The 27,412-nt window shown below is 42.1% G+C and overlaps 1 protein-coding gene across 8 annotated transcripts in view; it reads right to left on the bottom strand.

Annotated features, from left to right (window-relative positions):
• PACSIN3 (protein kinase C and casein kinase substrate in neurons 3) overlaps positions 1-27,412 on the bottom strand; it is a 100,890-nt gene that overhangs the window by 26,248 nt on the left and 47,230 nt on the right. For 6 of the 8 annotated variants that reach the window (XM_056526473.1, XM_056526465.1, XM_056526466.1 and 3 more), the window contains 4 exons: positions 21,661-21,732; positions 15,286-15,377; positions 3,658-3,814; positions 162-397 (listed from right to left, as the gene is read on the bottom strand). In XM_056526473.1, the coding sequence (XP_056382448.1) occupies positions 162-397; positions 3,658-3,814; positions 15,286-15,330 (438 nt within the window). In that variant the 5' untranslated portion in view covers positions 15,331-15,377; positions 21,661-21,732. Of the gene's footprint in view, positions 1-161; positions 398-3,657; positions 3,815-15,285; positions 15,378-21,536; positions 21,636-21,660; positions 21,733-27,412 lie in introns of those variants that run through there. The other 2 variants (XM_056526468.1, XM_056526470.1) reach the window with 2 other exon arrangements.

Here is a 27,412-nt window from a genome sequence, read left to right on the forward strand (position 1 = left end):
ACCAAGACCCTCCAGATTACCCCAATGTTCTTCAACGCCAACACCTCATATATGAGCGCAGTTCTATTATGCATAGGTGCAAAACACTCAGACGTCAGCTTGTGAGAATGGGTAGGAGCACAATATTATTCGTAGCTCTGTCACAGCTTTATGACACTTACATCTTTGAGCTTCTTTATCCAGGGCTTCTGGGCCTTACTGAATCCCTCTTCCGCCTCCTTGGTCTCTTTAAAGCCTCCAATCATCTGCTTGTGATAGGCTTCCTTTTGCCAATCCCGCACCTTCCCGCTATCCTCATCCCACAGCTGATTCCGCAGCTCAGTGTGAATCTCGCTGAGGGCATCTGCAGCGGTGAGAAAAGCCTGCCAAGCCTTTTCCAGGGTACCATACTGAGGACCTGTAGTCAATAAAATAATAAGTGTTTAATGGCATTGTGCAGAGCTCATAATAATGGAAGCCATTCCACATTGTATACTTCTTATTCTAACAGGTTTGTACATTATATAAAAGCTTCTACAAGTGGGCCACAGGTTTTCACCCAAAGCATGCAGTCATAACCAGCCAGGCAAAGAATGCACATGCCGGATGTCTAATGTTGGTATGTGCGCTTCTTCAGTGTTGGTCTCTGGTAGCAGTGGGCACAGGGCAGGAGTGGTCCTGTAATGACTACCGAGAGGACAAGGGCTGTTGCAACCTCTAGGACGTTAGGAAGTTCCTGATATGGACAGAGGTGTCCACAGAGAGCACTGTGGTCAGACAGAAATTTTTTTTTAAAAAGAAAAGAACTTCCTATGTATTATACAGCAGCTGATAAGTACTGGAAGGATTAAGATTTTCAAATACAAGTAATTTACAAACCTATTTAATGTTCTGGCACCAGTTGATTTAAAAAAAAATAAATCCATTGGAGCACACCTTTAAGATGTGGTGAGGATTTTTGTGGTGCACATGCTGCACTGAACGTTCACAGGAAATTTATTGTACAATGCTACTGGACGCAATGCATTGAGTGCAATTCGCAGCAAAAGGTGCACATAAATCTTCTGGATTTTGTACCAGATCTGCTGAGGATTTCGGGCAAAATGCATACGAATATGCCCTTTGGGAGGAAGCCTGCTGTGTCTGCAAAGCATGTATCCTGATGTATTATTAAAATTGATGTGATGTGTAAGGCCAGGCTTGCACGCCGTATCTTTTATATCCTTTTGAATGTACATCAATCTTAAGCTTCCTACATCGTGTTATTACTGGCTCCTACACCTGGCCAAGATATGTCCAGGCCTGATCATTTAAGTTTGTAAATCGTGTACATTTTTCTCTTTATTACAAGCGGTTTGACTTTCAGATCCTCTGGGCTTTATCAAAGAAGCAGAAAAAACCTGTCACTTCCAGCGATTGTAAGCACCCACTATGTATAGAGTTACAATACACATAACTTGACAAACTGGATTCACCACTTACTGGATTTACCGTATTTTTCGCCGTATAAGACGCACTTTTTCTTCCCCAAAACTGGTGCGTCTTATAAAGCGAATACACACCTATCGCGGTGATGCCCTGTATTAACCCTTCAGACGCGGCACAAAGCTGACCGCCGCATCTGAAGTGAAAATAACACTAACCTGGCTGTTCAGCCGGGCTGTTCGGGACCACCGCGGCAAAATCGCGGCGTCCCGAACAGCTTACAGGACACCGGGAGGGACCTTACCTGCCTCCTCTGTGTCTGCCTTGTGCCGGGATCCCCTGCATGGCCGGCGCTCTCCTCCGTAGTCATCACGTCATCACGTACGCCGTCTCGTCATCAAATAGGAGCAGCGTGCGTAGCGACGTCATGGTGGCGAATGAGAGCGAGGAAACCGGGCAGCAGAGATGTTCCGGAGCAACGGGGACACGGCGACAGCGATGGAGGGTGACATCCAGGGCAGCGGTGACGAGCGGTGATGGGTCTGGAGCAGCGGGGACACGTGAGTACTACCTCCTATATCAGTGGTCTTCAACCTGCGGACCTCCAGATGTTGCAAAACTACAACTCCAAGCATGCCCGGACGGCCAACGACTGTCCGTGCATGCTGGAGGTTGTAGTTTTGCAACATCTGAAGGTCCGCAGGTTGAAGATCACTGTCCTATAGTTGACATTGTATTAGGTTCAGAATCTTTATTTTCTAGATTTTTATCCTATAAAATTAGGTGCGTCTTATATCCCGGAGCGTCTTATATAACGATAAATACGGTAGTTATGGAAATATCACATGTTGCATAAAGGAATGTTATTTTCTGGACATTTTTCTGTTCAGTACCGCTGCACTCTAGCTCAAATTTCCATATGAAGGACCTATTAAAATTAATTGCTGCAATTTTATTAGGGAGGGCAAATGCAGAGAACTTCATACCCCCACTCCTAACAACTTTTATAGAGTGCAATTCTAGTAATAGTAAAATAAGAGTTGCTTTCAATACAATGTGCAATGTCTGATCTTTACACAAAGCTCGTTTGGTTATAAACCCCATTGGGATTTGTTAGATGTAAAAACCTAGTGGTTCGTTACCTTTAATAACCACAGAACGCAACTTCCTTTGTTGTTGAGGCGGTCATGGCCATTTATGTACACACACACACACACACACACACATTAACAATGTTTAAACAGGAACATTGTGTTTTCCTTGTTGACTGTGTCTTTGGTAATTAGAGGCAATTAATACGTATTGAAGGGATATTTTTAGCCCTGTGGGTTGGTTGTAGAACCTGTATACTGGCATGATAGAGGGTGTTGCGCTTGCACTGTGGTCTGCTAAACATTCTACCTTTACTACCATGGACTCGAGTTTTCCCTTCTTGGCCCCCACCTTTAGATTTTTCTTAAGTCATTAAAGAGCTATTCCAGGAGTAATTGATCTTAACGGCCTGGTAAACATTCCTGGCATTTAGAAGACAGATTTTACATAATACTTCTGCTTCAATGTTTTAAGATGAGAAGAAAGTCTGTTTTTACTCCATAAGCAGAAGCCATACAGACCCCATGGGTTACTTGTATTTTTGATGGCTATGACAGCGCTGCAGAACGAGATATTCTTAGGTTCTCCACTTTGGATAATTCCTGTGTGTTAAAGGGGACCTGTTAAATCCCCTCTCTCCATGAAATTAACATTTTGTAATGTGAAATCGGTGTTATCATTCCTGGTGTGTACCTACACACTGAAACTGTCCAATCAATGCTGGGCATTGCCAATATATACATTTCCAGGTGGATTTCAGGAGGATAATTTACAATTTATAAGGAATACAAACAAGGAATGTCATGTCCATCATGCTTTAGCATCCTTGTGAATTTCATAAACAATGTGCAAGGCCTTGTATCTACATGAAATCGAAAGAGATCATTTCTTTCAAAGACTGCTCCCTGTCTTTTTCCAGGTTGGGTGTAGTTTTGCAGCTCAGTTCTATTGAAGTGAATAGAGCCAAGTTGTAATATTACACCCAAAGTGGAGACAGACAGGGAGCAGTCTTTGAAAGAAATAGGTCTATTTTTTGATTGCTGGATAACCCCTTTAAGTGTTGCAAATCAAATGCATAGAATGTGGACTGTAACTTGACACATTTTGGCATGTATTCTGTGCTAAAACCTTTTCCAATCAAAAACTTGGAAACAGAATTACCCTTCTCCAAACTGCTCTTCCATTTGCGACTCCAGTCTGTCAGCTGCTGGGCATAGCTCTTCTCAATTTTAGCCCTCTCTCTGAAACAGGTGACTAAGTCATTACACAGTCTGTTTCCATCCTCAATCCGCTTTACAGTGCGGCGGTAGTTTCCAGCCTAGAATGAAGAAAGAGGAAAGACTTGTAACATCATCTATTATACCATAATGATATATAACCTATAAATTTAATTTGCATTTTTAAACTGTATTTACACAATGAAACCCTGGAACGTCTATAGTCTCATGTGGACACTGTCTCCTACTATAGTGTCACTCTTTGCAGTGCTTTTGGTTTAGCATATTGCAGAAGAATATTTTTACACCAGTGCGTAGGATTGTAGAATCTTTCAGGGGTTACAGGCTAGGTTAGACCAGGTTTACAGTAATGGCCGTAAATGTTGGCACCCCTGAAATTTTTCAAGAAAATGAAGTATTTCTCACAGAAAAGGATTGCAGTAACATGTTTTACTATACACATGTTTATTCCCTGTGAGTGTATTGGAACCAAAAAATGGGGGGGGGGGGAAGCAAATTGGACATACTCCAAAAATTGGCTGGACAAAATTATTGGCACCCTTAACTTAATATTTGGTTGCACACCCTTTGGAAAAAATAACTGAAATCAGTCTCTTTCTATAACCATCAATAAACTTCTTACACCTCTCAGCCGGAATGTTGGACCACTCGTCATTTGCAAACTGCTCCAGGTCCAGGTCTATTGGAAGGCGTCTTTTCCCAACAGCAATTTTAAGATCTCTCCACAGGTGTTCAATGGGATTTAGATCTGGACTCATTGCTGCCACTTCAGAACTTTCCAGCGCTTTGTTGCCATCCATTTCTGGGTGCTTTTTTAAGTATGTTTGGGGGTCATTGTTATTCTCGAAGACCCAAGGTCTGACGCAAACCCAGCTTTCTGACACTGGGCTGTACTGTGCGACCCAAAATCCATTGATAATCCTCAGATTTCATGATGCCTTGCACACATTCAAGGCACCCAGTGCCAGAGGCAGCAAAACAACCCCAAAACATCATTGAACCTTCACCATATTTCACTGTAGGTACTGTGTTCTTTTCTTTGTAGGCCTCATTCCTTTTTCGGTAAAGAGTAGAATGATGTACTTTACCAAAAAACTCTCTCTTTGTCTCCTCTGTCCACAAGACATTTTCCCAGAAGGATTTTTGACATTGGCAAAATGTAGTCTTGCTTTTTTTATGTCTCTGTGTCAGCAGTGGGGTCCTCCTGAGTCTCCTGCCATAGCGTTTATATTCATTTAAATGTCGATGTATAGTTCAGGCTGACGCTGATGCTCCCTGAGTCTGCAGGACAGCTTGAATATCTTTGGAACTTGTTTGGGGCTGCTTATCCACCATCTGGACTATCCTGCGTTGTCACCTTTCATTTTTCATTTTTTCTCTTCCATCCACACCCAGGGAGATTAGCTACAGTGTCATGGGTTGCAAACTTCATGATAATGTTGCGCACTGTGGACAAAGGCCAATCTAGATCTCTGGAGATGGACTTAAAGGGGTATTCCAGGCAAAACCTTTTTTTATATATATCAACTGGCTCCGGAAAGTTAAACAGATTTGTAAATTACTTCTATTAAAAAATCTTAATCCTTCCAATAGTTATTAGCTTCTGAAGTTTTCTATCTAACTGCTCAATGATGATGTCACGTCCCGGGAGCTATGCATGATGGGAAAATATCCCCATAGGAACTGCACAGCTCCTGGGACATGAGTCATCAGAGAGCAGTTAGACAGAAAACAACAACTCAACTTCAGAAGCTAATAACTATTGGAAGGATTAAGATTTTTTTAATAGAAGTAATTTAAAAATCTGTTTAACTTTCCGGAGCCAGTTGATTTATAAAAAAAGTTTTGGCCTGGAATACCCCTTTAACCTTGAGATGGTTGATACTTTTCCACAATTTTGGTTCTCAAGTCCTCAGACAGTTCTCTTCTCTTCCTGTTGTCCATGCTTAGTGTGGCGCACACACACAGTGCAAAGACTAAGTGAACTTCTCTCCTTTTTATCTGCTTTCAGGTGTACTTTTTATATTGCCCACACCTGTTACTTGCCCCAGGTGAGTTTTTAAAGGAGCATCAAATGCTTGAAACAATCTTATTTATCCACAATTTTGAAAGGGTGCCAATAATTTTGTCCTGCCCATTTTTGGAGTTTGGTGTGACATTATGTCCAATTTGCTTTTTCCCCCCCCCTTCTTTTGGTTTAGTTCCAATACACTCAAAGGGAATAAACATGTGTATAGCAAAACAAGTGTTACTGCAATCCTTTTCTATGAGAAATACTTCATTTTCAAGAAAAATTTCAGGTGTGCCAACATTTATGCCCATGACTAACTACTTGGTGAAAGAAGGGAGCCAGGTTTACACCTTTCTATGTACAAAAGAGCATCTTTAGTCCTCACAAACAAGATCAAGTCTTCTTGTTTCTGTAGGCAGCATGAGCTCTCCTGAAAGATTTCCCACTGTGCTCATATATGGCATACCAACAAGGTCTACCATAAACATTTCATACAACTATGGACTGCTGAAACCTCAATGATACTTTGTCGGGGTGTGTGTGTCTGTCTTAGTCTGCAAGGAAGAGGTGGCACATGCAGTTATAGTATCCATTATAGTAAAATGAAGAGATTTCCCTTTGTCAGAGTGTATGCTTCCAACTCTCCACTGCACATGGAAGGGGTTGTCCTGGGAGCAGAAAAGGTTGATTACTCATGAACCCACGACAGAACCTCCCACCACTAGAGAAGGCTGAGATGATCATAAAGAACACACCTCTCCACATCCTTAGTTCTTTGCAAGTAATCAAAGGATATAAATATCCAAGTATTATGTTAGTATATAAAGATACCCCCCCCCCCCTTTTGTTTTTAGTTTTTTAGGAAGAAAAATATAAGTAAAAGGGTGCCGTCATGGGTTTGTGAAAACCAATTACTGGAACCTCCTGGATCATTAAACCAAAAGTAAGGAATTAGGGAAGGGCCACCTCTTGAAGGAATTTGCATCTAAAGGCTAGGTCAGACATAGAACCAAGATCAAGTCTGTGAAGTCTAATAAAAGTATGGGGAAAACCACAGGTGGCTGCTTAACAGTTGTGTTTTAGCCTTTTAGCCATTTCTACCCTATACAGAGGTGACTGCCCAAGTGGAATGGGCCCCAAAAAGGAGACAGGAACTGTCAGTCCCTTATTTTCATAGGTTTGAGCTAGCGCTAGATGAATCCACCTGCTGACTCTAGCCTTACTGACCACAAGTCCCCTTAATTATTTTCCCAGAACTGCATAAGGAGAGCCTATAATCCTATACATCAATATTTGGTAGCCACTAGCTAACTACTAAAACATCCCCTTACATCTAGGCAATACAAGCACTCCTCTATGACTCTCAGGTCAACTGCAGAAAGACAATTTCCTGCAGAGTACAATGCCCTGGTGAAATTGTGACACTACTTCTCACAACAACATATTTCCAAGATTGAGTTGTGGGGGGGGGAGGCAGATATGACCAACAATTCAACAAACCTTCTTGATGTAATTGCTAGAAGTTATTTTTAAAATGAGAATCCTTTATGGAGAGAGATTCTATAGGTTCCAAGGGGGGCTTGACTAAGGCTAGATTTCCACTCAGGTTTTATTTCTGGCATTTTTGGGAAAACTACCACAGCAATTTTTGAGCCAAAGTCAGAAGTGGATCCATCAGAAAGGAGAAGTACAAGTCCTTTCTTTATATTTTCCCTGCCTTTTAAATACACTTCTGGCTTTGGCTCAAAAACTGCTGTGGCAGTTATCCAAAACACCAGAAAAAAAACCTGTGTGGAAACCTAGCCTTAGGAAGAAAACACCAGATTAGCGTTCCAAGGAGATCTTTAGATTTGACTGAAGGATAAGGTATTACAGCAGCTGTAAATTTTATCCAAGGATGTTCAGCTAACCTGACATCCAGAAATGAACTCCGGGCTACAAATTGGACTTCCAAGGTGCTGGGAGACAGATTATTATCCAACCCTGCTAGTATAAAGTTCAGGCCCAAAGAAATAACAGTGATACCTAGAGAGTTGTCGAGGTCACCAGCAAACCAAAGCCCTCCAGACTTTTAAGTATATATCTGAGGTGACTTTCTTCCTGCTTGCAAGCTTTGTAAATATAAGATTGTCTGACAAACCTCAACCCATTGAAATTAACCTTTCAGCTTTCAGGATGTTAGATGCAGATTGGGGTCCTAAGGGTGAAATAATACTGTTATTCAGTATGACATGCAGATTGCAGGCATCGCTTTTAGAATCACTGCTGCAGAGTGGCACAATGACAAAGCCTGGAGATGGCATCAGTATGAGGAGACCATATAGTGGCTGAATGATACAGCGTGGAGGTGTTGGCAGCATGAGGAGACCATATATTGGCTGAATGACACAGCCTGGAGCTGGCAGCAGCATGAGTAGACACTAGGGCTTCACAATCCCCAAGATTAAAAGATTAAATTTTGAAACTTAAATTGTAGATTTATGGTAGCTAGTGCTAGCAGTTTTTTTTTATTTTTTTAAGGTCCAGGCCCAGCAGCATCAGTAAATCATTTATTGGCTAAATGGCACAGCCTGGAGTTGGCCCTAGGGCTTCACAATCCCTAAGATTAAAAGACGAAGTTTTAAATTTAAATTGAAGATTTAGGGTAGCTAGTGCTACCATAAAAATGTTTTAGACCCAGACACAGCAGCATCAGTAAACTGTATATTGCCTGAAATATACAGTCTGGAGTTGGCAGAATCAAGAGGAGACCATATAGTGTCTGAATGGCACAGCCTGGAGTTGGCAGCAGCATGAGTAGACACTAGGGCTTCACAATCCCTAAGATTAAAAGATGAATTCTGAAATTTAAACTGAAGATTTTGGGTAGCTAGTGCTACCATAACATTTTTATTCCCAGACCCAGGCCCAGCAGTATCAGTAAACCATATATTGCCTGAATTACACAGCCTGGAGTTGGCTAAAGCATGAGGAGACCATATAGTGGCTAAATGGCACAGCCTGGAGTTGGCAGCAGCATGAGGAGAACATTGAAATGTATTTTTTAAATTTAAGGTTTTGAAATTGAAATTTCACTACTCTGCCTGGCATACTTATTGCGTATTTGAAGGGAGTACAATACACTTCACTATGCTGAAAACTGTATTTGTCTAGAAGAGCAGCCAGTGAGTACTTTTGTCTGTCCTTCCTTTCACAGTATGTAGGCCCTTGACAGATTAACAGGTACAAAATAGTACACTTAGATGTACTTATGCGGTATGCACTGATGAGGGCAGAAAAATGCGCTACAGTACCCTTAAAAAAAAAAATAAAAAAAAAAAAAAAAATTTGTAAAACACCAGCAGTACACAACAGTTCTGCAGCCAAAAAAAAAAAGCTGTGTACTAAACACAAAATTGCACTCTGTCAAAGACTATTAGGAATGGACTGCTAGGTATTATACAGTCTACAGACTAGTATAACCAGTAGATGATTTTTTGTGGAACAAAGACACTGAATTGCACTGAAAAATGATTCCTGCCTCCTCTGCTAAGGTTTATGAAGTTGAAGTAGCTTGTTGAACTGTATGAGGCAACACACAGCTATGTGCCCCTCTCTGTAATACTATGCCGAAGAAAGTGACTGGGTGGTTAATTCCTGCAGCTGCAGTAAAAATCCTTTTCAGTGAAAAAAACGAATGTTCTCCGTCTACGAGATCGCTGATGTTACTTAGGATGTTAAATGCCTCTGGACTGCGCTTTTCTCTGCTGTAACACACACAGGCTCTGCGTCCTATGATCTTTCTGCAGTGTATTGTAATGAAGTGAGGAGCTGGAATTATGGCTGCCGATTATATAGGGCTGTGACATCACAGGGCTGACTGGCTGCTGATAGGCTGCATCCTGCATGTTATTCAGGGTCATCCCGCCTTGCCCCATGTACTGACATGTGGATCTGCCATTTTAGATGCCCTGGAGCCTGCACCGCAGTAAACAGAGTTTAATAAATGGAGGAGGCCAGGCGTGAAGTCACATCCCCAGTCCCAGAAACCTGTAGGTTTCCGAAACTGGAGATTGCTGCAGGGAGATTGCAGGGGGTCTCAGCAGCAAGCCCCCCGCGATCAGAAATCTTCTCACCTATCCTTTGGATAGGGGATAAAATGTTTTTGCCCGGAATACCCCTTTAATAAACACAGGGTTTGTAGAACCTTGATTTAAATATACAGTCATGGCTGTAAATGTTGGCACCCCTGAAATTTTTCAAAAAAAATTAAGTATTTCTCACAGAAAATGATTGCAATAGCACATTTTGCTATACACATGTATATTCCTTTGTGTATTGGAACTAAACCAAAAAAAGGGAGGAAAAAAAGCTAATTGGACATAATGTCCCACCAAACTTCAAAAATGGGCTGGACCAATTTATTGGCACCCTTTCAAAATTGTGGAAAAATAAGATTGTTTCAAGCATGTGATGCTCCTTTAAACTCACCTGGGGCAAGTAACAGGCGTGTGTGTGTGTGTGTGTGTGTGTGTGTGTGTGTGTGTGTGTGTGTGTGTGTGCCACACTTGGCATGGGAAACAGAAAGAGGAGAAGAGAACTGTCTGAGGACTTGAGAACCAAAATTGTGGGAAAATAATCTCAAGGTTACAAGTCCATCTCCACAGATCTAGATTTGCCTTTGTCCACAGTGCGCAACATCATCAAGAAGTTTGCAACCCATGGCACTGTAGCTAATCTTCCTGGGCATGGACGGAAGAGAAAAATTTATGAAAAGGTGTCAATGCAGGATAGTCCGGATGGTGGATAAGCAGCCCCAAATAAGTTCCACAGATATTCAAGCTGTCCTGAAGGCTCAGGGACCATCAGTATCAGTGCAAACTATCCATCAACATTTAAATGAAACGAAATGCTATGGCAGGAGACCCAAGAGGACCCCCACTGCTGACAAATAAAGCAAGACTACAATTTGCCAAAATGAACTTGAGCAAGCCAAAATTCTTCTGGGAAAACGTCTTGTGGACAGATGAGACCAAGATAGAGATTTTTGGTAACGCACATCTTTATACTGTTTACCGAAAAGAAATGAGGCCTACAAAAAAAGAACACAGTACCTACAGTGAAATATGGTGGAGGTTTAATGATGTTTTGGGGTTGTTTTGTTGCCTCTGGCACTGGGTGCCTTGAACTTGTGCAAAGCATCTTGAAATCTAAGGATTACCAATGGATTTTGGGTCGCACTGTACAGCCCAGTGGTAAAAAACTGGGTTTGCGTCCGAGATCTTGGGTCTTCCAGCAGGACAATGACCCCCAAACATATGTCAAAAAGCATCCAGAAATGGATGGCAACAAAGTGCTGGAGAGTTCTGAAGTGGCAGCAATGAGTCCAGATCTAAATCCCATTGAACACCTGTGGAGAGATCTTAAAATTGCTGTTGGGAGAAGGCGCCTTCCAATAAGAGAGACCTGGAGCAGTTTGCAAAGGAAGAATGGTCCAACATTCCGGCTGAGGTGTGTAAGAAGCTTATTGATGGTTATAGGAAGCGACTAATTTCAGTTATTTTCTCCAAAGGGTGTGCAACCAAATATTAATTTAAGGGTGCCTATAATTTTGACCAGACCATTTTTGGAGTTTCCCCTCCTTTTTTGGTTTAGTTCCAATACACACAAAACAAAAACATGTGTTACTGCAATCTTTTTCTGTGAGAAATACTTCATTTTCTTGAAAAAATTTCAGGGGTACCAACATTTACAGCCATGACTGTATATTCAACATGTGATATTGTATATTCAAAAATACCTCATTGCATAATTTTTTTTATCATGAAGTTTAATTTCCTTCAGCCAATGGATATTGAACTCAAAGCCTGTGTAAACAGAAATAGGCGACCCCCCCCCCCCCCCTCCCACCAGACCATCATTGTTGGTTGTCCCTGGCACAAGTCAGAGTTGGGATATACATTTTTTTTAATTCCTTTTTTGAAAACGAACTTTTCATTTTCCTGCGGACCTTGCCCATCTCCTATAAAAGATGAGTCAGATTTGAGCTGAGCAGGGAACCACTTTTGCTTTGCAAAACTGGACTGAAGAGGATGACTCCTTCACATGGGATTGCGCAAAATTTCCCAATAGAACAGGAATTCCAAGACCCTCAATCAGATTGGTCTTGCAGAATTATCAGGAGAAGCTGCTCTAGCTGCCATCCCACATGAAATCTGCCTCTTTAGACTAGGCTGGAAAGGAGGAAAGCAACTTTTCCTTTATGCTTTAACAATTGCCCTCATTTACTATTCTAAACCCGACTTGTTTTGTCTTTTTTTTTGTGCGCATCTTTGTCTGCGAAATCGTGCGCCAGTCTGCGACACGATGCAACATTTTTTCCCGACGGACCCAATGTGGATTCTCCCAAACCCGAAAAAGGGGCGTAACCGGACATTCCTGAGCTTTCCCACGTATTTATAAAGGTTTCCAACGCAAATTTGTAGAATTGTTGTGGATTTTTCTCCCGACAACTCAGAGGAGTTGGAAACCAAAACCAACAAAAACCACGTGCGACAAACAGGATGCGACATAATAAATACCAGGGGAAAAAAGCAGTCGGGTAAGAAAGCAACATAGACTTACAACCTGATTTTCTATGTATCATGCAGCCAAATTAACGTGTAGCCACACATTGCAGCAATGGAAGGTCTAAATGCTGCTGGTGCTTCCCAAGCCTTTTTGGGATAGAAGACTACCTTATGTTCCCTAGGGTCTGTTAGAGAACCGAATTTGAGGGCGAGGAGGGTTTTCTACTCATCTTGGACATAGATGCATCTCCTATAGGTGCTTTATACTAACAAAGGGAACTAACCTTTCAACTTTAAGCTGATACTTTAGATTTTTATGGACCAGGAAGGTAAGGGCAAGTCTGTGGCCCAATGCTTCAAAGACTATATCCTGAACAGATTTAGATTTAAAAACTGCAATATTCAGTCACCGACTGCCTTAAGTAGCTGCTCAGTATCCTAGCTGTGTGAAAGAAGAGTTGTACCTCCCAAATCATTGTCATCAGAGGAGGAATTACCTAGAACCACCATTTCTCCTTCTCCAAGAACCATCCTCTCAGGAGATATCCGAGAAAGAAATATGCCCAGTGGGACGATCACTGCGTTTTTAAATTTATGAAATTTATCATCTCTTAACTTCATTGTTTACATTTCTAATGACGTTAGTGAGAGGAGAACCTTCCTCCATCATTTTATCAATACAAGACCGGCTTAAAAAATTCTGCCTAAGACCCACCATAGGGAATCCCTTCAGGTATAACAAGTAGCCGCCTGAGGAATTCTATCTGCCACTGAACGGAGGATGTGAAGAGGGTGTGTTTCTATTTTTCTTCTCAGGATTTCTGTCCAGTCACATATAAAAAGGGGTAAAACGGTAGGACCTCTTCTACTCCCAACATGTCTTTGAAGTATACCTACAGAGATGAGAGGAGGTGGGTACTAAGTCACAATCATCGTGTCCAGGCAAACCCAAACCCATATGTGATGTCCAATAGGTGTACAATTTCACAGCAATATTGTGCCTCTATTGGACATGATTGCAATCATGACTTAGTACCCACCTCATCCAGGTCATTCCCTTGAAGGTGGCTGTGCTACAATACCAGACAAAAGCTATTGACAATTTTGAAGCTGTTACTCTGAAAAAGGCAAAAAGGAAGACCCTTTTCTCTCACCTCAATAACTTCTTAAAATGGAAACTGACAGCTAGTTGATCTGCAATAAACCCAATACACAGGGTTATACGGCGGGTGAACCGGATTAAAATGATGCATCACTTATACTGATCAGTGGTCCTGTGTCAAAGTGAATGCCACCATTGCTAATATGCTAACTCTGGGGGAGATTTATCAAAACCTGTCCAGAGGAAAAGTTGCTGAGTTGCCCATAGCAACCAATCAGATAGCTTATTTCATTTTTCACAGGTCTTTTCAAAAATGAAAGAAGAGATCTGATTGGTTGCTATGGGCAACTCAGCAATTTTTCCTCTGGACAGGTTTTGATAAATCTCCCCCACTGTCCTTTGCACAACGGAAGCAGGAGTCGGCTTTCAGAGTTTCCTTGCCTGTGTCCTTAGTTAAGTCCTCCCACCTCTTAAATATGCATTTAAGTCCTCATGTCCTAATGATGTGGGAGCCTATTACCGTGTGAGCACCCTGCTAGAATACAGCGCAGGCGCCACTCCCTCCTCTTCACTCTCAGGTCTTAATGACTAAAGAGCCTATGACCACTTGGCTACTCTAGCAGAGTGCAAACACTGCTCCCTTGTTACACCTGACTTGTAGCAAGGGAACAGTGTCTCCGCTCAGCTAGAAAAGAAGAGCACTCACATGGGCACATGCTCTCACATCATTAGGACATCGAGTGAAGACTTATGCATATTCAAGAGGTGAAATGGTTTATCTAAGCCCGGAGGAAGGAGGCAGGGAAGCTCTGAAAGCCAGTTTCCGCCACCATTGCCCAAAGTACGATATAAGCATATTAACAAAAGTAGCTATAAACTGACATGGGACCACCGATCAGGGTAAGGCTGGGTTCACACCACATTTTGTTAACTACGGTTCTCGTATACGTATTCGGGAACCGTATTTAATGCATGTCTATGAGCCGACCGGAGTGAACCGCAGCCTCCGGTCAGCTTCGTTTTTGCCCGTATGCGGTTTCCCGACTGCAGGCAAAAACGTGGTCGACTGCGGTTTGCCGACCGCAGGCAAAAACGCGTACGGTCGAAAACGAAGCCGACCGGAGGCTGCGGTTCACTCCGGTCGGCTCATAGACATGCATTAAATACGGTTCCCGAATACGGCTGAGTGCGGGCGCTGCAATTAAGTCCCGCCCCCTCCTCCCAGCCGTATACGGGAACCGTAGTTAACAAAACGTGGTGTGAACCCAGCCTAAGTAATTTGTTTTATCAGGTTCACCAGAAATATAACCCACCCTGCATATTGGCCTAAGTGCCAGTGAACCAGCTGTCAATTTCCCTTTAAGTTTAACATTCAGTTTTTTGGCAAAGTGAATCCAATAGGAAGTACAAATAATGCCTTTGTATTGGCCATTTATTTTAGGCTTTATGTTGCGAACCCAGAACTGGATCTATGGGTCATCGAAGTCTTCGGCTTGAATCGCACATGCAGTTTTTGATGTGGTTTTCTAAGCCCATGCCAGAAGTGGATTCATATGGAAGGTATTACTCTCCCAGTACAATACTGGCTCCTTGTAAACTATTAACATCTCGCCTTAAAGAGGCTCTACAGTTTTATATAAATAAGGCTTAGTCACTGTATAACAAAGTTAAGCAATCTAACATATGTCGTGTTTTGATTCCTCACCATTTGGTCTGTTTGCTGTCAGTGAATGGGAACTTTCTTGTATACATTCAAAGGCTGAAACATCGGTTCAGATCTAAATCTCTGTGCATAGTCTTTAAAATGGACCCATAATGGATATGACTGCTGTTTATGTCATAGAAGTGAAAGATGATAAAGGGTTCTTTGGTAGTCCATGTGGTGCATACCTCAAAGAAGCTGCCCCCGGCAGGCCCCCCTCCTTCGTCAGTCATGACGGCGGATTTCTTGCAGCACAGAATTTTTGCAGATTAGGAGAACACTATATGGGAACAAACAAATGGGAATCAATGTGGCTTCCGGACCATCTGAACAAAAAAAACAATGTACACACAGCATTAAGAGTATTTAAGTTTTTTTTTTGCATTTTAGAGAGAGAAACTAGCATTCTGCAAGCAAAATACCCATTAATTGCTAATAAAGTGACATTGGCTAAAAGGAGGAGGGTATGGAATTGGAGAAACCTCTCAAGAAGATGCTCAGGATTGTTTCCTAGGGATTGCATGTACATACTAGAGAGCTGTCAGAAAAGCCACATCAGAGAGGTTTCTCACCATACAGCCTGGATCTTTTGGATCAGAATATGGATAATCAAACACTACCTTAGGACAGGTGACAAAAGCTACAGCTTGCATGACACAAGGAGACAGGCTTCTTTATGGTGTCCTGGTGAATAGACCTATTTCAATGGAACTTAAAGGGGTACTCCTGTGGAAAACACTTTTTTTTTTTTTTTTTTTATCAACTGGTGCCAGAAAGTTAAGCAGATTTGTAAATTACTTCTACTAAAAAATCTTAATCCTTCCAGTAATTATTATGGGCTGTATAATACAGAGGAAATTATTTTATTTTTGGATTTTTCTTATGTCACGACCACAGTGCTCTCTGCTGTCCATTTTAGGAACTGTCAAGAGCAGTATATGTTGGCTATGGGGATTTTCTCCTGCTCTGGACAGTTCCTAAAATGGACAGCAGAGGTCAGCAGAGAGCACTGTGGTCGTGACATCAGAGAAATCCAAAAAGAATAGCATTTCCTCTGTAGTATATAGCCCCTTAAAAGTACTGGAAGGATTAAGATTTTTTAATAGAAGTAATTTACAAATCTGATTCACTTTCTGGCACCAGTTGATTTAAAATAAAATAAAAATAATTTCCACAGGAGTACCCCTTTAATGAAATTTGCTCCACATGTACAGACGTCGGGGTAGATATAAGACATGCATACGTAGGCACATTGAAGTCTATGAAGGCTGCAGAAATTGTTTAGCTCTTTTCAGTTGAAACATTTAAAAGCATTTTATAGCCAGTGGCAAAATCTTTCAATATCCTATCTGTTTCTGTACAGCATAGTTTGGTTTTACTGTGCCGAACGAGTGAAGGAAGTAATACTAGGTATATGTAGTGAGGCCTGGACAAACATACAGGATAATTATGGTTTAGCCTTCAATTGTGCAAGTAAAATACATTTATTGAACATGGAACTGGATAGGACAGAAAGAGGACATGTATAAAATCTGTCGGGGCGCACACAGAATCCGAAGAAGAAACCTTCGTACTTTTATATGAAATGAAGGGCTTCAATATGTATAGTATTGCCCCACAGACTTCCATGGGTGCAGTAATTCAATAGTAAGCATATCAGGTAACTAGCAGGGAGGCAGGTGGTGGGGCTCACTCGCTGAGCATAAAGAAACTTCTCAATCCTCAGGATGCTTCGTTATCAGCTCAATGCCCCACTTTATACTCACATGAGTCCCAGAAACTTCAGGCCTGCGGCTTACAAGAATCTATGCAGGTCAGCACAATGTAGTGATGACATGATGCCTGCCTGCGTCAACTCAGGGCGCACATTTACTGTGTAGAGAAGGCACTTTCACTGTGCAAGAGCGCTATTACTTATACTGAGAGGCCTTCAGAAACTGATTTTAGACATTTCTTTATATATGCAAGAAATTCTCAGTGCTTCTTATCCCCTTAAGGACTCAGCCCATTTGGACCTTAAGGACGATTTTATTTTTAGGTTTTCGTTTTTTCCTCCTCCCCTTCAAAAAATCATAACTCTTATATTTTCATCCACAGACTAGTATGAGGGCTTGTTTTTTGCGCGACCAGTTGTCCGTTGTAATGCCATCACTCATTTTATCATAAAATGTATGGCGCAACCAAAAAAAATACTATTTGTGTGGGGAAATTAAGAAAACTGCAATTTTGCTAATTTTAGAAGGTTTTGTTTTCACACCGTACAATTTATGGTAAAAATGACATGTTTTTTATTCTCTGAGTCAATACGATTAAAATGATACCCATCTTCGGGAGTCATCCTACTGCAAGGGATTTGTCAGGGGCGGGGGAGGAGGAGGGGGGGGGGGGGAGATAGGGAGTGATGTTTTTGGGAGCTGTTGTACATTTGTATATGGGTGTTATCTACTGATAATGTACTTTTACCAGATGCTCCATGCCTTATAATTGAATTCTCTTTGAAGCCTGTTTTTGTTTATTGGAAAAAATGTTTAATAAAAATATATAAAAAAAAAAAAACATTAAAAATGATACCCATGATTATGCACTTTTCTATTACTGTTGCGATAAAAAAATAAAAAATAAATCGCAAACTTTTTAACCAAATTAGTAAGTTTAATTTACTTTTTCATTTTTCCGTATAAGCGGTGGTATGAGGGCTCATTTTTTGCACCGTGATCTGTACTTTTTATTAATACCATATTTGCTTATACAAAACTTTTATAAAATTTTTAATAAATTTTTTCGGGAATAAAATGTTATAAAAAAAAGCAGCTATTTTGGACTTTTTTTTTACGTTCACCGTACGGGATCATTTATATTTTATTTTAATAGTTCGGATATTTACGCACGCGGCGATACCAAATATGTATATAATATAATTTAAATTTTTACACTTTTTGGGGGTAAAATAGGGAAAATGGGACAATTTACGTTTTTATTGGGGGAGGTTTTTTTTCACATTTTCTTTACTTTATTTTTTAACTTTTATTTTTACGCTTTAATAGTCCCCATAGGGGACTATTTAAAGCAATCACTCGATTGCTAATCCTGTTCAGTGCTATGTATAGGACACAGCACTGATCAGTATTATCGGTCATCTTCTGCTCTGCGGGAAGGCAGATCAGAGCAGAAGACTCCTGGAAGGCAGCGGAGCCAGGTGAGGGGACCTCTGTCTGCCGTGCAGGATGATCGGATCAACGCGGCAGCGCTGCGGGCGATCAGATCATCCTGTTAAGTGACCGCGATGCTGCAGATGCCGTGATCGATATTGATCACGGCATCTGAGGGGTTAATTGCGGACATTCGCGGGATCGCGGGTGTCCGCCATTACCGGCGGGTCCCTGGCTGCGATCCACAGCCGGGACCTCCCACGCATGATGCCGGCATCGCTCCGATGCCTGCAGTTATGCTCAGGACGTAAATGTACGTCCTGGTGCGTTAAGTACCACATCACCAGGACGTACATTTATGTCCTGCGTCGTTAAGGGGTTAAGATTTATAGAAGGCTAGGCTATTAGGGAATAATGTAGAGGTTCTTGTGTACAGGTTCTGAGTATGCATTGTGTTTACCTGATGTGGTAGGCATTGGTTTCCAGTCATTTTGTTTCTACTTAATCCCAAAAATAAATTTTTTAATGCTGCCATTGTTTCCCATGAAGCCTTTGCAGAGAGAGGGGGTGGAGTCTCAACATTGCAGTTCATCCAATTAGGTTGCTGGTGCTGAAGTTCACCAGGTGAACTGATTTAAAGGGGTTATCCAGGAAAAAACTTTTTTTTATTTAAACTGGCTCCAGAAAGTTAAACAGATTTGTAAATTACTTCTATTAAAAAATCTTAATCCTTTCAGTACTTATGAGCTTCTGAAGTTAAGTTTGTTCTCTGATGACACCTGTCTCGGGAACTGCCCAGTTTAGAAGAGGTTTGCTATGGGGATTTGCTTCTAAACTGGGCGGTTCCCGAGACACGTGTTATCAGAGAGCACTTAGACAGAAAACAACCTTAACTTCAGAAGCTCATAAGTACTGAAAGGATTAAGATTTTTTAATAGAAGTAAATCTGTTTAACTTTCTGGAGCCAGTTGATATATTAAAAAAAAAAAAGTTTTTTCCTGGATAACCCCTTTAACTCAAGTGAGTTGGGGTAAGTTCACACCATGTGCAATTTTGATGCCTTTCCCTATTCAAAATGTGTTTTGGAGAAATATTGCCATGAGGCAAAAGTGTACATGCTCTGTACACGAAATGTATACAATAGAGATGAGCGAACTTACAGTAAATTCGATTCGTCACGAACTTCTCGGCTCGGCAGTTGATTATGCTGAACTAATTTACACAGGATAAGTTATCAACTGCCGAGCTGAGAAGTTTGCGACGAATCGAATTTACTTTAAGTTCGCTCATCTCTAGTAGACAACATTACCAAGTAATTTCAGTAAAGGAATTTCAATAAAACATGGCTGAACCCTCAAGAATCAGCAGAAACAGATAAGCACAAGGAATGCACATAAATCTCTATTCTCTAATAATAGCCTTTGTTGCATAAAAACAAAAAACAAAAAAAAGCAACCTAGATTTTCTGAGGGCCAAACCGGTGATCACGTGACCCATTTACAGTAATGAAATGTGTGGATGCAGCTGTGCTGGGATAAAACATATGGTGCAGTAGGACTAGTGATGGAGTGCTTCTTTAAAAAGGGTCCCACTAAGCATGCTCTTCTATCAACAAGCAGCATAGTACAGAGCAGGTGGAGCAGACAGTTATAAGGTTATACATGTATAAAGACCCATTTCCAATACATACAATAACTTTTCCCTGCTGGTCTTTGGGACTGGAAATGTTGCTTTACCCCACGGCAGCTTGTGCGCTCTGTAGGGTATCAGATTAGTCACACCTCACTATCATCTTTGGCCCAAGCATGAGATCTGCTTAATGATGGCTCAGTGTGGCGCGATCACACCCTGCGGAGGAGAGAACCCCAGCGATAGATCCAAGTGTCAGATCAGAGAGACTGTTCCCAGCTCTTATATTGACTAATTTAAGGATTCAGCAGTCCCTATCCCAACATGCCTCGTTATTAAAAGCTCAGACAATCCAAGAACGGAAACTGTTCTCAATCCCAAAATAAACTTTGAACACAGGCCTAAAATATCAGCACCTGCTGCCAGCAATGAGAGGCACCCCTCCTTCCCTCCCTATACAGGGGTCTATTGGTCTCATAGGGATGAAGAGGACGACTAGCACGTAGGGCAAAATCCAAAAAGGTCAAAATTGCCTTGAAAAACCCAAGCATAACTAAACAAAGGGCATTTGATTGGGGACTGCCAAGTGGTACATTTGCATACCCTATAACTAATATAACGTACCCAAATCTACCTTTTCAGACTTTCTGGCCAAACCCCCTTATTTCACATACTTTTAAACAAAAAATGCCAAAAATAGCCTGACAGTAAGTTACCCCTATAATATATTATAACATGTAAGTGATCTATATTAAACAAGTGTAGATCTGTCACATTTAAAGAGACATTCTCCTCTCCCATCAAAGTCACTTGGCTCAACATAAGAAACAACTGTGGCCTGTATCGCCATTTCAGAGCTGCAGCAATTCTTTGAGGGGTTGGTGACCATCCATATGGCTTCCATCAGTTCCCATTGGGGTTGCTGCATCACTTTTCTTAAAACCTTACAAGCAATTCTGCAGCTTGTGCTGAGAATCAGAGACGCCAACCTGTATGGCTGACATTACAGCGCCCACCAGGGATGTCACCAAGACTTCAATACATCTCAAACTATTCAGGACAACTCAAGGACTTCTATTAACAGACTATTTTAAGGGAAATGGCTTCTTCATGCACTACTGACCAGTGGTCATGTCCAAATGTTATATAATGCTATAGACACCCCAGTAACATATGCATGCAAGTATTTACAGAAAAATAGTGGTTCCAAATCACTAGCTAAATTCTATTACTTGAAACAGGCTATTCTTCATAGTTATGATCCCACTAGCTTAACCTTTATAAATTTACTGTACTTTGATTCCCTTACCCATATTAATTCTCTGCCACAATGCAAGAGGTATTTATATCTAAAAACTGTGTATAACAAATCTAAAATAAGTAGTATCATAGAAGCCCCATTGATGTAGACAAACAAATATTAATTGTTGCATACTTGCTATCCATTTCATCATTCTAGTATAATAAATATTCAGGTAAGAACATGATGATCCCAATATTCCTGCTGCAGGTTCTCAGCTCTATACTAATACATGCAGATGTGACATACAAAAATGCTATCCTTATTGGATTTCAGATGTGAAAAATAATACCCAGTTGCTCCCTATTTAAAATACAAGCTATAGGATCTCCCTTGTTATAGATGTAAGATACGGTCTTACCAGAGAAGCAGCAGCAGATATTTAATGCATAGGACTCAAATCAGCACCCCAATCCCGAGCGCACAGGACGCCCTGCAGAGAGCCCGGCTCCCCACATACCGAATACAATATTCCTATCACATACCTTCCAGCCAGAAGACAAGCTCCGGTAAAGGGAGGGGATAGCAGACCTGCTCAGACCTGTGCTCTTCCAAATCTGCAGAGAGAAGATGAACAGTCAGAGGCAGCTGCACACTAAGCACGCAGACTCTTTTCACATGACGTTCTACTAAATATGGAGACCCCAATATAGCACTGTCCAATTTGAAGCCCATGCCACCAGTGATGTTACATATCTCACCCCCCACCCACCTCCTTCCAAAGAAGTGACACCAGCTAATGACTCATGAAAAAGGGAGTGGGCCAGGGCACAGGACCTAGGAGACTACATGCAATGGTATATTAAATTGCATCGACCCTTCCCAGAACGTCACACCTTATGGAGACATCTGAGGGATCATTCATAATAGGACGACTTATTCATAAAAAGCTTTGGGCTTTGAAGGCCATGAAAGAGGGCAGATTAACAGCCCATTGTGACATCTCCGAAGACACGTGGGGAAGGAATGACATGTTAGTTACTAAGGTGATGAAGTGTCTATAAAATATAGAAACTTAGTTATCTCAGAATTCTGCCCTTGAGATAAATCTGTTAGCAGCTCTGGACCCTCTAAACTGCTGGCCTATAAAGGATAGGAAGAAGAATAAAACATGCCCATAGTTAAGGTAATGCAGGTCAAGCTCCTTTTTAGTGTGCCTGGCAAAACTTAAGTGCCAATGAAGCTGACCCTTTAAGGTATGTTCACCCGTGGATTTCATATGGCAGATTTTAATCATTAACCTGCCAGCATAAAATCCAAAGCAAATACAGTATGTGTGAACATGCCCTTATACTAAGTGCTCAGTAAACTGTGCACTTCTCAGATTAGGCTCCTTTCACACTATGAGTATTCATCAGTTATCAAACATCCGTTTTCTGTGTAAAAATGGATGTAAAATAACGGGTGCTAACGGCTGAATAACGTCTGTCAAAATAACGGGCATATTCATCCGTTAAGACCTGTTATAACATCATTCATGCCCGTTTTAACACCTCTGCCTACAGACCCCCACAGCCGGGGCTACTACTTCTCCCATTATGGAACAGACTTGTTTCCATGATCAGAGTAGTAGTTCCCCTGGCTGCGGGAGTCTGCCGGATGCTGGGGAGGCTACATTAGTGTTTGTACTACTACCCCCATCATGAAACAGACTGTTCCATGATGGGGGTTGTAGTACAGGGGCTGAGGGATTGATCGCACCGGGTCTCACTTCTGAGACCCAATGCGATTAGAAGGTATTAAACGGGGGAGCAGGCGGCATGCTCCACTACACTGCGACGTGCAAAGAATTTTACTTTCATTTTTAAATTCCCCGCCGGGAGCCCTGAATGGCCGGTACTGAGGAGCCATTCAGGTTTTTAAATTTCAGTCCCCTTATTCCCCCATGTGTATATGTATGATTCCCCCCCCCCCCCTGTACATAGAAGCACTGTGGGGGGAAAATAACGCTATATGTCTGGCCCCCCACAATGCTTCTATAAATTATATGCCGCCGCAGCGTTATGAATGAAATGTATTCCATCAGCAGCGCATCGGACAGGGAAGCTGGCCGGCACGATGCGCTGCTGAAAGAATTCTTGCTATTCATAACGCTGCTGCGGCATCTGTATATAGATGCGCTGCCGGGGTCAGACATATATCCATATGTCTGGCCCTCACAGCGCTTCTATAATCATATGCCTCCTCAGACTCCCACAGCCGCGGAATTACTCCTCCCATCATTGAAATAAGTGATAACCATGATAGAGATGAGCGAACTTACAGTAAATTCGATTCATCACGAATTTCTCGGCTCGGCAGTTGATGACTTTTCCTGCATAAATTAGTTCAGCTTTCAGGTGCTCCCGTGGGCTGGAAAAGGTGGATACAGTCCTAGGAGACTCTTTCCTGGGAATGTATCCACCTTTTCCAGCCCACCGGAGCACCTGAAAGCTGAACTAATTTATGCAGGAAAAGTCATCAACTGCCGAGCCGAGAAGTTCGTGACGAATCAAATTTACTGTAAGTTCGCTCATCTCTAAACCATGATGGTGGTAGTAGTAGTCCTTCAGCACTGCAGGAGTCTGCTGATGTCACCTCTTCTGAGCATGCTCAGAAGTAATTATGGATATTATAAACCAGGTGCAAACGGATGACAAAGGCTCATCCGTTTGCCATAGACTTCAATGTTTAAAATAACGGCCGTTAATTTATCCGTTTCTTGTAACGGAAGAAAATTTGTTCATGTGATGTTATTTCTTCAGTCACAAATAATGGCCGTTATTCATGACGGGCTATAACGGGTCATAATGGATAATCACAAAATCCATTTTTTAAAGCTTTTCTAACAGAAGTTTATAACGGTCTTTTAACGGAGCAACTTTATAGTGTGAAAGGGGTCATACTTGTCTCCACTCTGAAAGACCGCTCCAGGGGTCTCCTGAACAATGCTAGAGCTGTCACTCACCGCTTAAAATAAATAAAATTCAGAAGGGGTTACAGTGCTACACAGACAGTGTCCTATTAATTCTCAGGAGGAGACCCAGAGGTCTGACCCCTGCAGATCATAAAGTCATTACACGTGCATGTGCTTGCAAAATGCCATTACTTTCCAAGAGGAGAAAAAACCCTTAATGCATTACATATTCCTCTAAAGTGGCTCTAAAAGAGCCCCGTCTAAGTGGGGGGACATATTGAAAGTCTACCTACATTTTTAGATAATGTAGATAACATTCTATGTATATTTGTAATATACATTGGTTGAAAAAAAAATAATTGTATATTTTTGGATAAAAAAAAAAATACTGTCTTTTCCATAGTTATTGCCTGTACGTCTATGTGCAGACACAGAGCAGAGCTCTCTGTGCACCGACGACAAGCAGGGCTCTCTGTGCACCGACGACAAGCAGGGCTCTCTGTGCACCGACGACAAGCAGGGCTCTCTGTGCACCGACGACAAGCAGGGCTCTCTGTGCACCGACGACAAGCAGGGCTCTCTGTGCACCGACGACAAGCAGGGCTCTCTGTGCACCGACGACAAGCAGGGCTCTCTGTGCACCGACGACAAGCAGGGCTCTCTGTGCACCGACGACAAGCAGGGCTCTCTGTGCACCGACGACAAGCAGGGCTCTCTGTGCACCGACGACAAGCAGGGCTCTCTGTGCACCGACGACAAGCAGGGCTCTCTGTGCAACGAGTTGTACAGTCCCAGCATGCCTGGACAGGTATGCAACATCTGGAGGCACCCTGGTTGGGGATAAGATGTCAAGGGGGGGGGGGGGGTGTCCCCTCCCCCATGATCTCTGGGCCAGCATTCTGAACATTACGGGTTCTGGCAGCTGTGGTGGTGATGTCACGCCATGCCCCCTCTATACATATCTATGGGAGGGGGCATGACGAGCGACCTCAGTCGTCACGTCACCTCCCATAGATATGAAAGGAGGGAGTGTGGCGTAATGTCACAACCACGGATGCCAGAACCCAGCATTCTGAACATAATGTTCAGAACGCTGTAGTGCACACAGATCACAGGGGGTCCCACTGGCCATATCCTTTGGATAGGAATTAAGATGTCTATGGGCGGCGTACCCGTTTAAAAGGAATAGTCCAATAAAAAAAATTTAAAAAAAATTTTAAATCGCCCTGCAGAAGGGGTCAGATGTGTCAGATCGCAGGCGGTCCGACCGCTGGGACCCCCACGATCTTCTGGCTCTCTGCATGAAGTGTGCTCACCATGCCAGATAGGGCATCAATTTTTTTTATACTGGCTACGCCTTTAAAAATACTAAATATAAAAACAGGAGGCCGCTTTCTCCCAGGCTTCATATTTAAGTAGTGTGCACCAGCATGATATCCCTGCCAAAATATGAAGCTTGGGAAAATGGTCAGGCCTTTGTCCCCACTGACTATAATAGATACAGCTGAGCAATGATGAAGGACCTGAAGGAGGGAGCATGAATCAGGCATTACTCGATTACTTAGCTTTACTAGGTTCCTAAAAGACAATTCTGCCAAGCAATGGCACCGTTTAGAAGTGAGGAGGGGGATTTATCCAGGTCTATGAAGTATCCCACAGTCTATTGCAGGACCTCACTTTACCCAGCTTTCCTGGAACCCCAAATGGCACCAAGCTTGCATAAACTTCCACTATAATATACGCAAAAAATTATAGTAAATGGGTGTTCAATGCCTCGCCACTTTTTTTTATTAACCTATTTGATATTATTGCAGTTTTCCTCAGTTTGTCATAGTTTGTGATTTCCACAATTCCTAGACTCTTCCAGTAATCCATAAGACAGTCAGAAGCTGGAGGTAACCACTGGGTGCCAATCCGATAAATGACGACGGTAATGGAAAACAGCTGGGAATGAGGAAGCTACCTACTCACATGATCTCTGCTCTGTCATTCTCAGCTGTCAGTCAGTCAGTCACAAATGCCATGAATGGGGTCTTCACTCGACAGGACAACTCCAGCTACGGGTTGCTTAATCTATCAAATCAGTGAAGCATCACAGAGCAAAAATGACTGAAGCCCTTCTAAACACTAGAAATTATGGTACAAAAGACATGCATGCAACTTTATTTCTCTTCATGAACTTAAGTGTTCTATACGTTCTACCAAGTCAATATAGTTTCAGCCAGATATACATCTGGCCTGTGCATGTATGCTTGAAGAAAATACAGACAATCCAGCACTTGTCCCCGAAACGCGTCAAGATGTGAACAGATGGTCTGTGCAGGTGTGATTTTGTGTACCTTCTGCTAAGGGTGCTTTCACACTATGTTTTGTTGATACGGTTGCCAGATCCAGTGGAGAGATTTCAAAAATCGTCCGGACCCTACACTACGTCATTCATTTAAATGCACCAACCGGAGTCAGATTGTGACTCCAGTCGGCTAATTTTTTGCACAGTATCAGGTTTTGTAGCCACTATCTGACTCACCGGATACAGTGCAAAATCTGGTGACTATCAGCAAAACATGGTGTGAATGCACCCTTACTTGGGAAAAATAAAGCTGAAATTATTTAAAGGGGCAGTCTGCTGAAAAACCTCTTTTCCCATACTCTGCTCCATGCCTGATGACTGGCGATGCCAGCCACCATGCCCCCTCCATTCGCTACTATGGGAGGAGGCGGGAAAGCTATGTACTAGCTGTCACGCCCCCTCACATAGACCTGAATGGAGGGGGCATGGTGTGACGTCATGAATGCAGGACCACCTAACATCTTATCCCCTATCCTTTGGATGGTGGATAAGATGTTTAGAGCGGAGTACCCCTTTAAGTGCTGGATTGTCTGTATTTTCTATAAGTATCCAGAGATGCACACAGGGGATTTCTCTAACCAGCTTTTACAGAGGATTGTTGAAGGGTTTAAGAAGCCAAACCCACAGTAAGTCGGCCGATTGCAAGGCCAGATTTTATTTCAACAGGGTTGATGTCATGAGACCTTCTTTCACCACCAGATCCCCTCAAAGGTGGAACACTATATGCACGTCTAGTGATTAGTGGGGTCCCACCAATTTTTGACATGGATAGGTTATATAGTAGTAATTTATTAATAATAAATAATATTTATTACTTATTCACCCCTTAAAAAGGGGCTGTCTGATTTTGAAATCCATTTTCAGCTTGCTCGTGCCCACACAGATTGATAATTGTGTTGGCATAGATAAGCACATAGCTGTATTAAGCAATGCCAGCTAACATTGTTTAACATGCTTTGCCCATTAGCAGCTATTCCTTCAGCACAAACAT

This window comes from Hyla sarda, chromosome 6, assembly GCF_029499605.1.
Source record: "Hyla sarda isolate aHylSar1 chromosome 6, aHylSar1.hap1, whole genome shotgun sequence".
Taxonomy (NCBI): Eukaryota; Metazoa; Chordata; class Amphibia; order Anura; family Hylidae; genus Hyla; species Hyla sarda.